The sequence below is a fragment of the Lolium rigidum genome, chromosome 6 (genome assembly GCF_022539505.1).
Source record: "Lolium rigidum isolate FL_2022 chromosome 6, APGP_CSIRO_Lrig_0.1, whole genome shotgun sequence".
NCBI lineage: Eukaryota > Viridiplantae > Streptophyta > Magnoliopsida > Poales > Poaceae > Lolium > Lolium rigidum.
In genome coordinates this window covers 113,896,538-113,909,310 of record NC_061513.1, presented here as the reverse complement: position 1 = coordinate 113,909,310, position 12,773 = coordinate 113,896,538, and the positions used below count along the sequence as shown (strand labels likewise).

General features: G+C 45.1%; 1 protein-coding gene across 1 annotated transcript; it reads left to right on the top strand.

Annotated features, from left to right (window-relative positions):
- The first annotated feature begins 7,268 nt into the window (after positions 1–7,268).
- On the top strand, positions 7,269–11,956 carry LOC124663145 (RHOMBOID-like protein 12, mitochondrial). Its single transcript, XM_047200880.1, has 8 exons — positions 7,269–7,603; positions 7,697–7,811; positions 7,901–8,020; positions 10,460–10,570; positions 10,701–10,739; positions 11,021–11,125; positions 11,216–11,257; positions 11,867–11,956. Exons 1-8 carry the CDS (start codon positions 7,269–7,271, stop codon positions 11,954–11,956), a joined length of 957 nt encoding a protein of 318 aa, XP_047056836.1.
- Positions 11,957–12,773: the final 817 nt, after the last annotated feature.

Below are 12,773 nucleotides of genomic sequence, written 5' to 3'. Positions count from 1 at the left end.
TTCCACACCATACGTTTAATCCTTTGTTTACTGAGCAAGCCGGTGAGATTGACAACCTCACCTTGTTAAGTTGGGGCAAAGTATTTTGATTGTGTTGTGGGTTCCACGTTGGCGCCGGAATCCCTGGTGTTGCGCTGCACTACACTCCTTCACCAACAACCTTCACGTGGCCTTCATCTCCTACTGGTTCGATAACCTTGGTTTCTTACTGAGGGAAAACTTGCTGCTGTACGCATCACACCTTCCTCTTGGGGTTCTCAACGGACGTGTGCTTCACGCGTTATCAAGCCCTCATCTTCTCAACATCAACAAACCCCATCTATTGAAGCTAATGATGCACCAACCCATGAACAAGAACAAGACCCTCCCTCTTGTGTGCAAGATCAAGGACAAGATCAACCAAGAATTCATGATGGCTCCAACGAGTATCCATTTGATATTTGCTCCTCACCAAATGATGTCCAAGATCAAGCACATGATGTTGAGCACTCTCAAGAAATTGAGGTTGCTCAAGTTGAAGGTCAAGACGGGGACCCAAATGATCAAGTTGATCAAGTGAAACCTCCAAGGCCAAGAAGAACCAAGGAGGAGATCGAGGCCCGTCGTCTAGCAAGAAGAGAAAGGAACCTTGAAATCCGTGAACACACTCATGACAAGGTCCTTGGTGATTTAAGGGAAAGTGTTACCACAAGAAGGCAATTGGCTAATTTTAGCAATCATCATGCTTATATCTCCTTAGTGGAACCCAAGAAAGTATTTGAAGCCCTTGAAGATTCGGATTGGTTGGAAGCTATGCACGAGGAACTCAACAACTTCAAGCGCAACAAAGTGTGGACCTTAGTAGAGAAGCCAAAGGGGTGCCGCAATGTTATAGGCACTAAATGGATATTCAAGAACAAGCAAGATGAGTTTGGAAATGTTGTGAGGAACAAGGCAAGATTGGTGGCTCAAGGTTTCTCTCAAGTTGAGGGAATTGACTTTGGAGAAACTTATGCTCCCGTGGCTCGCCTTGAGTCCATACGTATACTTCTTGCTTATGCATCGCATCATAACTTTAAATTACAACAAATGGATGTGAAAAGTGCATTTCTTAATGGTCCTTTGCATGAAGAGGTCTATGTTAAGCAACCCCCGGGGTTCGAGGATCTCAACTTTCCTAACCATGTCTACAAGCTTGATAAAGCACTTTATGGTCTCAAACAAGCTCCTAGAGCTTGGTACGAGCACCTTAAAGAATTGTTGGTAGACCGTGGGTTTAATGTTGGGCTAATCGATCCCACTCTTTTTACTAAGAGGGTCAATGGGAAGCTTTTCGTTTGCCAATTATATGTTGATGATATTATCTTTGGCTCTACTAACAAAGCTTTCAATGATGAATTTTCAAAGCTTATGACCGATAGGTTTGAGATGTCTATGATGGGAGAGATGAAGTTCTTCCTTGGTTTTGAGATCAAGCAATTGAGAGAAGGGACCTTCATCAATCAAGCAAAATATCTCCAAGACATGCTCAAGAGGTTCAAGATGACCGAGTTGAAGGGTGTAGCCACTCCTATGGTTACTAAATGTCATCTTGCACTTGATCCCAATGGTAAAGAGGTGGATCAAAAGGTATATCGCTCCATGATTGGATCCTTGCTTTACCTTTGTGCATCTAGACCGGACATAGTGTTGAGTGTTGGTGTGTGTGCAAGGTATCAAGCGTATCCTAAAGAGAGTCACATGATGGCTCTCAAAAGAATCTTTCGATATTTGGTTGATACCCCAAGATATGGTATTTGGTACCCCAAAGGCTCAAGCTTTATTCTCAATGGATACACCGATGCGGATTGGGCGGGGGACAAGGATGATAGGAAATCAACTTCCGGGGCTTGCCAATTTCTTGGTAGGTCCTTGGTGTGTTGGTCTTCTAAGAAGCAAAATTGTATATCTCTCTCCACCGCCGAAGCCGAATATGTTGCCGCCGCAAGTGGATGCACTCAATTGTTACGGATGAGGCAAACTTTAAAGGAATACGGTGTCATTTGTGACAAAGTGCCTCTATTATGTGACAATGAAAGTGCCATCAAGATTGCCTATAATCTGGTGCAACATTCAAGAACGAAGCATATTGAGATCCGGAATCATTTCATTAGGGATCATGTTGCCCGTGGTGATATTGAGCTTATATATGTTCCTACCAAAGATCAACTTGCCGATATATTCACGAAGCCTCTTGATGAAGCAATGTTTTGCTATTTGAGGAATGAGCTAAATATCATTGATTCAAGGAGTATTGCTTGACCATCTTGCAAACACACCTCTATCTCAAAACTTTATTTGGTTTAGATGTGGGCATGGAAATAGGGGGAGTGCGGTTTAAATTATTGAGCTATCCCTCCCCCCATAATGCCAACATTAAGAAATCATTCTCGTTATATCATATGTTGATATGTGAGCTTCAATGATGAGTAGTGGTTTGGACCCAAGATATATCTTCGCGGTGCCATGCCATAACACTCATATATGGTGGCCTAGGCCACCACACTCTTCTTTGTGAAGAGTTGGAGTAATTTGGATCTTAATTGGATTTTATTTGACATTTCCTTGTTTTTATGGGAAATCGCTCATTTTTGGCCTTCATTTGCATTATTTGCAAAAATGAGTGATCATATACCATCTTACAGTTTGGATCATCTGTCCTAAGCCTATCACATCTAAGCCATATCCTCTTCCTACTCCGAGTGCAGCTATTCCCTGTCAAAATCTAGTTCTGGCCCTGTTTTCAGCTTCACCGGAAGTTCCGGCCGTTCCAACCGGAAGTTCCGGCTAGATCCATCTGGCCAGCGTCTGCATGCTGTGTCGCTGATCTGTCGGTGGAAATTTTGTGGGACCGGAAGTTCCGGCTCCAACGAGCGGAACTTCCGCCCTTACTTTTTTCCCACTTAACGTATCGGGACGGGGGAGGAAGTTCCTGCTCCCCACTTTCCCCCATCTCACGTTAGCAAGTGCTCTCTCTCCTCCCTATGGCGGCGGCGATCTCACCGGCCCGATCTCCCTCCTCCGGCGACCTCCGCCGGATCGACTCCGTGGTTTGGCATCCTCTCCTTCTCCTCCACCATGGCTCCACCCTGTTTGTGCCTTTTCCCTCTCTATGTGTGGGTAGACCTCACTAGATGAACTATAGGGCATACTCTAGGTCAAGCTATGGTAGAATCCCTCTAGATGTCTATTCCCTGCTAGATCTTGCCTAGGATGTTGTAGTAGTGCAGTTCACAACGCCATTGCCGCGAATCTGGTGAGAAATTTCGCTGTCCTCGGACAGCCGGATGTTCCGGCCTCTTGCGCCGGAACTTCCGCCGGTTCTCACCGGAACTGGTCTCATGATAGTTCATTTGCTCAAACCAAGGAAGTCTTGGAACACCTCTATATCAAAGGTTGGGGTATTCCGGGCAAGAGTGCGGATCTTCTCCCTACTTGGGACATCATGCTTCGTGTCTACCGGGAAACAATTGGACCCAAGGGTGGCAACCTTGATGAGTTGCATCTATATGAAGTGGATCTTATGGCAAACTCCTTTGCTAAGAAGGGCACCGGTGGAAAGCTTGATGTGATGGACTACATCTACAATGAGATGTGGTCATGTGTGATGGAGAAAAAGCTTCCTTCATTTGCTCCTTTCATCATGAAGCTCATTGAAGACACTTGGGTTGCTACTTGTCCGGCTCCTCTTCTTCACTCTATTCCTCTCAACATCACATCTCATGAAGTGAAGGTTCTTAGGGTCAATCGCCACAACTCGCCCATAGAAGATGTTCCCCCATGGATGATAAGCCACCTAGTTTGGCTTCTAAGCTTGCCCGTCGCATGCGACAGATCTTTTGTCTTACCTCAGCGGTCAATCACCGTCAGTATCAGCATCATGTTGAGGCCAAGAAGTCTCGGTTTCGTCAGAAGAGCATTATGCGGGCTCTCAATGTGGACGTGTCTCCTCCCGGATCCGAGGAGAATATCACTCCGGAGGCTGAGTGGGTTTCTCAGCATGGCGTCCCTCTCCCTCAGGATGGTCTCGAGATCGAGTCTCCTCCTCACACTCCACCCTTCCCCGGCGCTCCATCGGATCTTCCTCCCGGCTGGGCTAACGCCGACCCTTGGGACGTGTAGTTTCTCCTGTCCCTTTTTGGTGCCTTGGTGCCAAAGGGGGAGAGTGAGACCTTATTAGGTTGCTCTCCGTTGGGTATTTGCATGGGGGAGTCACAAGCTCGTGTTGTCTTTGATTTTTATCGCTTGTGATTCCATTTATCTATGTGGTGTCGAACTATGTTCCTAGTTTATGTGTTTTGTGAACCTTATCTATGTGTATGGTACACTCCGTATGTGAGTCTTCTATGGATATCTTTGTGTGCATGATCTATCTTTCTATATGCTTATCACTATGTTGTATTGCTAAACCATGGAAGATGGATGCAAGATATAGGGGGAGCTTCTTATGTGTTAATGCTCATAAATAGGGGGAGCTCCTCTATATCTCTCACATACTTGTTGTCTATTTTTGATCATTCCTTGCAAATACTTGTGTTGTCATCAAACACCAAAAAGGGGGAGATTGAAAGAACATTTCCCGCCCTTTTGGGTTTTGTGTGTTTGATGTCAACACTAGATATATATTTATGTATGTTGATGTAGACAGGTACAAGATTTCATTATATATACATAGCTTGCGGTATGGTATGTCTGTTCTGAAGATTCTGCAGTTTTTTCACTTTCGGCGGAAGTTCCGGCCCCAGCTGGCGGAACTTCCGCCCAGATGCTCCAAGCAGAGGCTTCTCTGAGCCGTTCACATTGAAGCTTTTGAAAGCTGGCCGGAAGTTCCGGCGAAGAAGGCCGGAAGTTCTGGTCAGCAGAACTTCCGCCCAACTTCCGGGCAAGTTCCGGAAACATCGCAATTGTGGCTCAGTATGTCCAGTATGGTTTTTCTGAATTTCCGGAACTTGGCCGGAACTTGGCCAGAACTTCCGGTCGCCGGAAGTTCCGCCCAAACTCAATCTGCCTGCTCGTCTGATGCAAAAGAATCCTGCCGGAACTTCCGGTCCTCATGGCCGGAACTTCCGGTGCCAGCCGGAACTTCCGGCCCTCCTGGCCGGAACTTCTGGTGTTACTGAAAAACGTCCTCAACGGTCAGATCTGAGAGCTCCACTCATATAAATAGCTCTCTTGTCCAATGGGACAAGTTGCTCAATCATTGCACAAAAATCTGCCAAGCTTCACCACCATTAGAGCCACCTCAAGAACACAAGATTTGCAAGATCTCCTCCCTCACCCAACCAAAGCTCTTGATTTTTGGAGATTCGAAGGAGAAGACACCGATCTACATCCTCACCGAAGCGATTTACATTTCCCCCTCATATGCTTGAGGGCCCTCTTGCTAGTGTTCCTCTTTGGATCCCTAGTTGTTTGTTGTTGATGTATTGTTGTTGATTGTTGTGTTGTTACAGATTTGGGAGCCTCCAATTTGGTTGTGGATGTGTGCCCCAAGAACTTTGTAAAGGCCCGGTTTCCGCCTCGAGGAAATCCCTTAGTGGAAGTGGGCTAGGCCTTCGTGGCGTTGCTCACAGGAGACCTGAGTGAAGTCTTCGTGACTGTTGGTCTGGCTTTCGTAGCGACCACACTCCTCCAAATGTAGACGTGCCTTCTTGCAAAGGAGGGAACTACGGGAATCAACTCCGTGTCTCCGTGTGCTCCACTCTCGGTTACCTCTATCCTTTATCTCCTCTATATTGCTTTGCTATATCTTGCTTTGTCGTTGACCTTGTCATATAGGTAAATTCACATAGTTGCATATCTAGAGAATTTACCTTTGTGTCAAGCCTAAATTGAAAAAGAACTAAAAATTGGTTAGCACCTATTCACCCTCCCTCTAGGTGCGGCATACGATCCTTTCACCCGTGCCCATTCTTAAAAGGGCACTGGCAATATTCTGCCATCGCCCTCACCTCCCTGCCCCCATTGCCCAATTTCTGGCCACGCTTGGTCCCACCACACCGACATCTAGAGCGCTCTGCAGCTTCGCCATGGGAAAGAAGAAGAACGACCACGAGGCATCCTCGTCGTGGGTGAAGGAGGAGAACCCTCTACCACAACTGGCATCCCCTTGATGGCATGACAGCCGTGCACCTGCCAGGCGGTGGCGCCTCAGCTCTGCGCGGGTGCCCATCCCGCTGGTGCCACGGTCCGGCCCGGAGCGGCTTGAAGAGATCCGGCGCAGGCATGTCGTTCTCCCGCTGGACCTTCGCGATGACCCCACGTACTTCATCGACTCCCCATGTGGGACGACTATCGCCGGCACGAAACCAACAAGAGGCGGAAGGCGGGGTTCCTTAGTGACCGGGACTACAACGCCTCCACCGCCTCGTCGGCCGCTGCGGCGTAAGTTGCCACCTCCTCCGCCTCCCTCGCCCTAGGAAATGTGGGGCGAAGACACATCCCGGGTTGGGTGGTGCGGGACGACTCCGACGACTTCATTGCCAGCGTGTTCCACGATATTTAGATGGCACTCGAGGAGGGGATGCAAATCGAGCTACCGGAAGAACTAGCCGAGGAGGAGACGACAAGGCTAGGCATCCTCATATCGGAGCTACCGCCGTTGAGGCCCCAGTACGCTATCGAGCACATGCCGGTAGGCCTGTTGGAGGAAGACAGCTTCAATCTGGTGTTACAGGCCTCGGTGCCGCCTCATCCACCCTCGTACCCGTGGGTAGCAGCGGCCGCTCCACCTCCACCACCGGCCGCACAGCCATTTGCTCCGCCGGTTCCTAGCTAGCCATGGGTGATCCCGGACCTCGTCAACCTGACCCAGGTGCCCAACGACGATGAGGCGTAGACTAGGGTTATACCATGGACGTCAGCCAATTTTACAACTTTTAGTGACTGAAATAGGTTGGGTTGATGGAGATGCCCTATCATTAACAGACCAGTACTTTGCGGGCCAGTGTTGGGGGCCGTATTTCTCGCTTTCTGTGGGCCGTTGCTGCTTCGTGCATTCACGGACCACGAGCCTGCCCAGAACAGAAAACAAGACGTGCTTGACGCGAGCGCCGCGTCCCGTTTCTCTTTTTGCGGGAGGAGGTTGCGAATCGATCCTCATTCACATTCACTGCCAAAAGGAAAAAAATCGGAACTTGATCAACCAAAAGCGGCAAAACCCCACCGGGCGATACCACAAACACCACCCACGGCCGGCCCCGAAGTGGTAGAATCGTCGGCGGAGCCGGAGGCAGCCTTGGTGAGCGGAAATGGCGATGGGGAGGAGGCTGCCGCAGCTCCGGTCTCTCCTCGCGCAGCAAGCCCTCCGCACCGCCATTCCTAAACCCAGAACCTTGCCCATCCCCCACAGCCGCTTCCTCCACTCCTCCTCCCCGCCTGCAGCCGCATCCCGCTCCCCGCTGTCCCACTTCCCGTGGCGCAGCGCCGGCACGCTCCTGCCGGTGAGCGCAGCGGCCGCCCGCGCCGCTGCCAAGCGGTGGCTGGCCGCGCGCGCCGCCGGGTCGCTCGAGCTCTTCTCGCTGCAGCGAAAGGGATCCGCCCGATGCCCCCCTTCGTCGTCCACACCCCCCCGCCGCGGTCTCTGGTGAGGCTCTGTCTCGTACTCGTTTTCATCAGTAAAAAAGCAGCATTTGGTTGTTGTTTGGTCATTTTGGTTTAATTTCCGTTTCACCGGAAGGGCTCGCTTCGTACCATCGGCGGACGGGGCGGTGCTGATGCTCATGGTGGCGAATGTGGCCGTCTACATGCTCTGGCAGAAGGCCGATCCGGGTTTCATGAGGGACCATTTCACGGTCAGTGACCAATCCAAGGGTCTGCTGCTTCGATTCCATTGCTGAAGGTTGACGGATTGGGATTTAATTTGATTGTTGTTGGTGAGCAGATTTCGCTGGAGAATCTCGGCAGCGGGAGGTTGCACACGCTGCTCACCAGCGCCTTCAGCCACGCGGAGCCACGGCACCTCTTCAACAACATGATGTGTCTCTTCTTCTTCGGTTCAACCGTAAGGGAGTTCTCTCCTCTGTTTGTTGTTGCGTGCTAGAAATATGCCCTGTATGTGTTTGGAGTATAATGCAGATACAGTTCTGGTGTCCCCGCACCACCTTGTGGTCAAAATGTTATCCTCACGTTTCCTAAAAACCGAATGTAATGTAGCATGGTGTTTACGTCCCCAAACATTTTATATCAGCGTATCGATGTCGCAAGTCGAACCAACGTTATCTTACTGAACTTAAACTGAGGCACGACTAATGAATTATCGTAATAATGTACTTCAATAAAATGCTTTTCTGGAGCGCACCTTTTCATTGGATTGTAAAATGTAAATACTACTACTACCTCCGTTTTGAAATGTAAGCCTTTTTAGAAAACTAATAGCTTTCTAAAAAAAGCTTACATTTTGGAAGGGAGCTAGTAGTAACAACCCCATGCACCTGCACAGTTTAGCAGATTTAGAAAGAATTCACAACAAACTTTTTGGACCAACTGTACTTAACATGAAAGGGAACACATTTAAGGTAATTTTATTTAGAAGTCAGTATTGATCCTTTGAGCAAGTGTACTGCATTAAATCTGTAGAGCTATATGTGTGTTTTCCAGGCTATAAGCATTGTTTCCATAAAATTGTGGTGCGGTGCTGAATGATCGTGGTAGTAATGCTATGAAAATTTATATTTGGCAATATTTAATACTATATTAGTACCCAATGGCTATGGCTTAATTGGACCCGTATGTGCTCTATCTGGCATAAGATTCTACAGATCAATTAACTGAATTTTATACGTAAATAAAAGTTTGATCAAGTGACACAGGAGATGTTTTTATTTCTTTGTCGATTGATGAACGCATAGAAGTATCGGAATCTGTGCGATCAATAGGGTAGATTTATTTTACTCCAGTTAAAGGGGGTAGATATTGTTTTTATAAACAATAAATATGAAAGTTTTTAATAAAACATAGAAGGAAATGTTGTAAACATATATATTGGTGAATTTTCTTAATTATAATCATAGAGCAGAAGGAATCATATTTCACCAATTAGTTCATTATTAGAACTATAGGCAACATTGCACCAGTTACCTCTGTAAGGCAAAGGAAGGTATTTTACATATACAAATAATTTGTATCATTTCAAATTAGAATCATTTGACTAAAATTAGAATACACACAAAATGTTCTGTCAGTAACATGTACCCGGCCATACATAATAACATATGGAGGTCTTCTATGTTCTCCTTTTTAAGATAATGTGGTGTATTGTATATGAGATCTTGAATCCCTACATAATCTAGCAACAAAGTATGGGCACATACTTTTTTCATGCACCAGTGATAGGTATATTAAATAATGTTAGTATCTATTATTGCAATCTTTAGTTATAAATATACGTCTCTAAATAGTCAAATTATTAATTTTATGAAAAAAATATTTCAGTGTGAAGTTTCAAAAAATTGATCTTACCTTTTCTTCTAACTAAATATACTTTGCAAGATATTTTTGCTGGTTATTATTTGTATGATTATATGTGTGGTTCAAACTGTAATACTCCACGTATATAACGATACACAAATATTTTTAGGAAACTGTTATATACAAGTATTATGAAAAAGTCAAATCCTAACTATTTATATACAGCTCTAAATATGTGTGAGCTTATCCTGGTGGAAAGCACACGACCGTCCTTGTGTCAGGCCACGAGTTAATCCTAGGACTCTAGTCTTGCTGGCAGGGTGACACAGTTGAAATGTACGGTGATTTGCATGAAGCGGCTGCATTTTAGACACTCTGGCTTCTCGTATGACCAGACTTTGGAAAGTTCATTGTACGCCACTGATTTCAATCACATTCTTGTGATCAAACCCAGCTGCATCCCTAAATGATGATACTTTTACCACCAAGCTTTTTCGTTCATTAATCAAATAACATTCAACTGGTTTGAATTGACAATGTTTTGTGAGATCCAAGTTCTTCAAATGACATACTAATGATGCTGAATTTAGTAGTTTCAAAATTTTGAGGGTATATATAGAAGTCGACCCAATAGTTGAGTATTGATCAGGGCCCAATGCAGAAATGCTATCTCTTTGCAGGTCCAGTAAACCAGTAGACCTAAACCAAGAACAGCTTCAGTATGAGATGGTGTCTAACATTATTGGTACATTTATGTATGATAGGAGGGCTGCGTGCATCAATTGATGCAGAGGCCGGGGTCAGCCCCCATTTCGAAAAAAAATTATGTATGATAGGGTTTGTCCATTGCAATGAAAAGAAAACATTGCACCTAAGTGCTCCCTTTAACGAATAATTGCATGGTTTTCAGCAAGCTATGTTGTTTTTCTTTTGATCCATCTCAAATTTCAGGGAATAGTTACCACATGTTTTTCTTGTGTCCATTTATTGCCTTCCACTTCATTGATTTTGTTTCATTTTTCTTTTGCATCAGATTTCTAGCAGTTTTGGTCCTGCTTTTCTATCGAAGTTGTACATAGCAGGCGCACTTGTTGGATCCACATTCTACTTGGTAGAAAAAGCTTTTGCAGGTCCAGGGAAACAGGTAACATACCGTGTGATGTTTATCTTGGATAGGACTGTACAATGACCTGCACTGAATTGGAATTTTATTGTTCAAACTATAAAGTTTCATGATAATATTCTTGATTTAGTAAGTAATGCTTCTCTTGCAGGGTCATGTAGAGGGGGACAGTTCAAGAACTTCTGGGATTGTACGTAATATCTTGTTCTAACACTACATTTTTTGTTTGTCTTGATAATGATTCAATAATATCTCATATAAATAGTGAATGTTATCAACTGAACCAACTATCCACCATCTGGTACCTATGATAATTAATTAGAAGGCAGATGTGGCAATCAGAGGTGATGTGGTGATTTACACATAACATTATATGGAACCAACAAAAGAGCACCGTCACCTATCAAAGATACTGTACATAAGTTCCTACTTGTTACACTACATAATACCCTTTTTATTCATGTCCCTCAGGGTGCAAGTGCCGCAGTTAATGCCATTTTCTTTCTTTACACATTTCTCAATCCAAAGGGACGAGTCTATCTGTACTTCCTCGTTCCTGTTCCAGCTGCCGCATTGGTGAGCATCTTTTCATTTTCTTCATAAAATTTGGTAAAGCATGCGTGTGCTTGGAATGTGAACGAATTTCTTTGAACTTATTGGTTTCAGGGGGTTTGTTGGATTGCTCTTGATTTGTGGAGGGTCCGAGAGGTATATATATAACTTTAATTTTGTTTGGTATTCTTCGCATAATAAGTGAATGTTATCGGTGAGACTGTTGCTTAAGATGATGGGTCATGCGTTTTTGACAGGAGTGTGGGATGCTACTTTCATTTATTCGTTGTTTGGAAGTTTATGAATTGCATTCATCTGTTTTTGTATTTTTCTTGACTGTGCAGTTCCTGCTCTTAAATTAACCTTAGGTTGAAACATCTGAATCAATATTCATGTGTAGGGTGACTGGTAGTACTAATTATCCAGGTGAATTATTTTGTGTATTGCTGATCTTAAATCTTTTGGATTGTAGCCTTTCCTGGTTTGTCTTCTATTTTTGAACCTTTTTGTCTGATTATTGCATTTTAAGAATAAACTTTAAGATAATGTCTGGTCTGCCTTCTTGATCCATTTAGTATGACAATGAAGCTATGCCACATATAATATTAATATCTCACACTAATTAGAAATCTGTAGTTTCTTCTTATTTCCCAAATATTGTTGATGATGTTCTATTCAGATATTATTTGCGATATCAATTAATTTTTTTGTGCTTGTCATGCCTACTTGGTCTTAAGGAGAACTGATGCTTGTTCAAAATTTCAGGGTGAAAGGCGTGCATCAGGTTTCTTTCATTTCGGGGGTACTGTAGTCGCTGCCCTTGCGTGGGCTCGACTCAGGAAGGGCTGGATCTGATCATACGGCTTGTCCATGGAGCAAATCCGGCCGCCTTCTCCCAGCTGCTGGCCTCTCTAATTATTATTGGTAGTTACGTGACAAAGTTCGTGCGGGTAGAGGAATGACCCATCTACCTCTCATCCAAGTATCTGATCTAGAAGTCCTTGAACAAATTTTGCCTACTGCTTGTCAGAAATGTTGAGACCTATTCTGGCAGGAGCCATCCTTAAACTTATCACAACTAAAATTGCAATATCACTTGCTATTACTTTGCTAGGCCAAATTTGAGCTCTGATATGACTGGGAAACCTGTGGCATTAGAAAGTAGGAAATATCAGGATGCTCAGGGAGCCAAGTAGGAACGATTCAAGAGGCCTATTCTTGGCTCATGTGGTTGCTACTCGTCCAAGACGGCAATGGGGATCGCTGACATGGTTTATGTTTTGCAACACATCCGTGCAGAAATGTATGCGCTTACTCCATGCAGCCCAGACCAGAATTCTTGCAGCAGAAACGAGCTCGCTCGAGTTGGGCTACGCTTCGTCGAGCCATACATTGAACTCCCAACTGCTTTGTCCAGGCGTCCAGCTACATGTGAACTGCACTTGCTCTCCGCCCAGAACATCCAGCTCCCAACTTGATTGTGAAAGCGTAAAAGATGCTGCTATCGTTTGGCATTTTTATTTGATTTCACAAACACAGTATGGTAGTAATGGACAACGGTTATTTGATTGTCGGTACCGTGGTCGGCATGGACGGAAGCGAGCTGCTGGCTTCCCGTAACGTTCCTTAGAGCAATTCCAATAGTATAGCCAACTGTTGGCTATAACAAGAT

Bases quoted from the DNA above. Each gene is read 5' to 3' on its own strand.
- LOC124663145 (XM_047200880.1), top strand. From the start codon at position 7,269: ATGGCGATGGGGAGGAGGCTGCCGCAGCTCCGGTCTCTCCTCGCGCAG. The intron at 7,812-7,900 runs GTCAGTGACCAA...GTTGGTGAGCAG, and splicing joins TCATGAGGGACCATTTCACG to ATTTCGCTGGAGAATCTCGG. The intron at 10,571-10,700 runs GTAACATACCGT...CTTCTCTTGCAG, and splicing joins TTGCAGGTCCAGGGAAACAG to GGTCATGTAGAGGGGGACAG.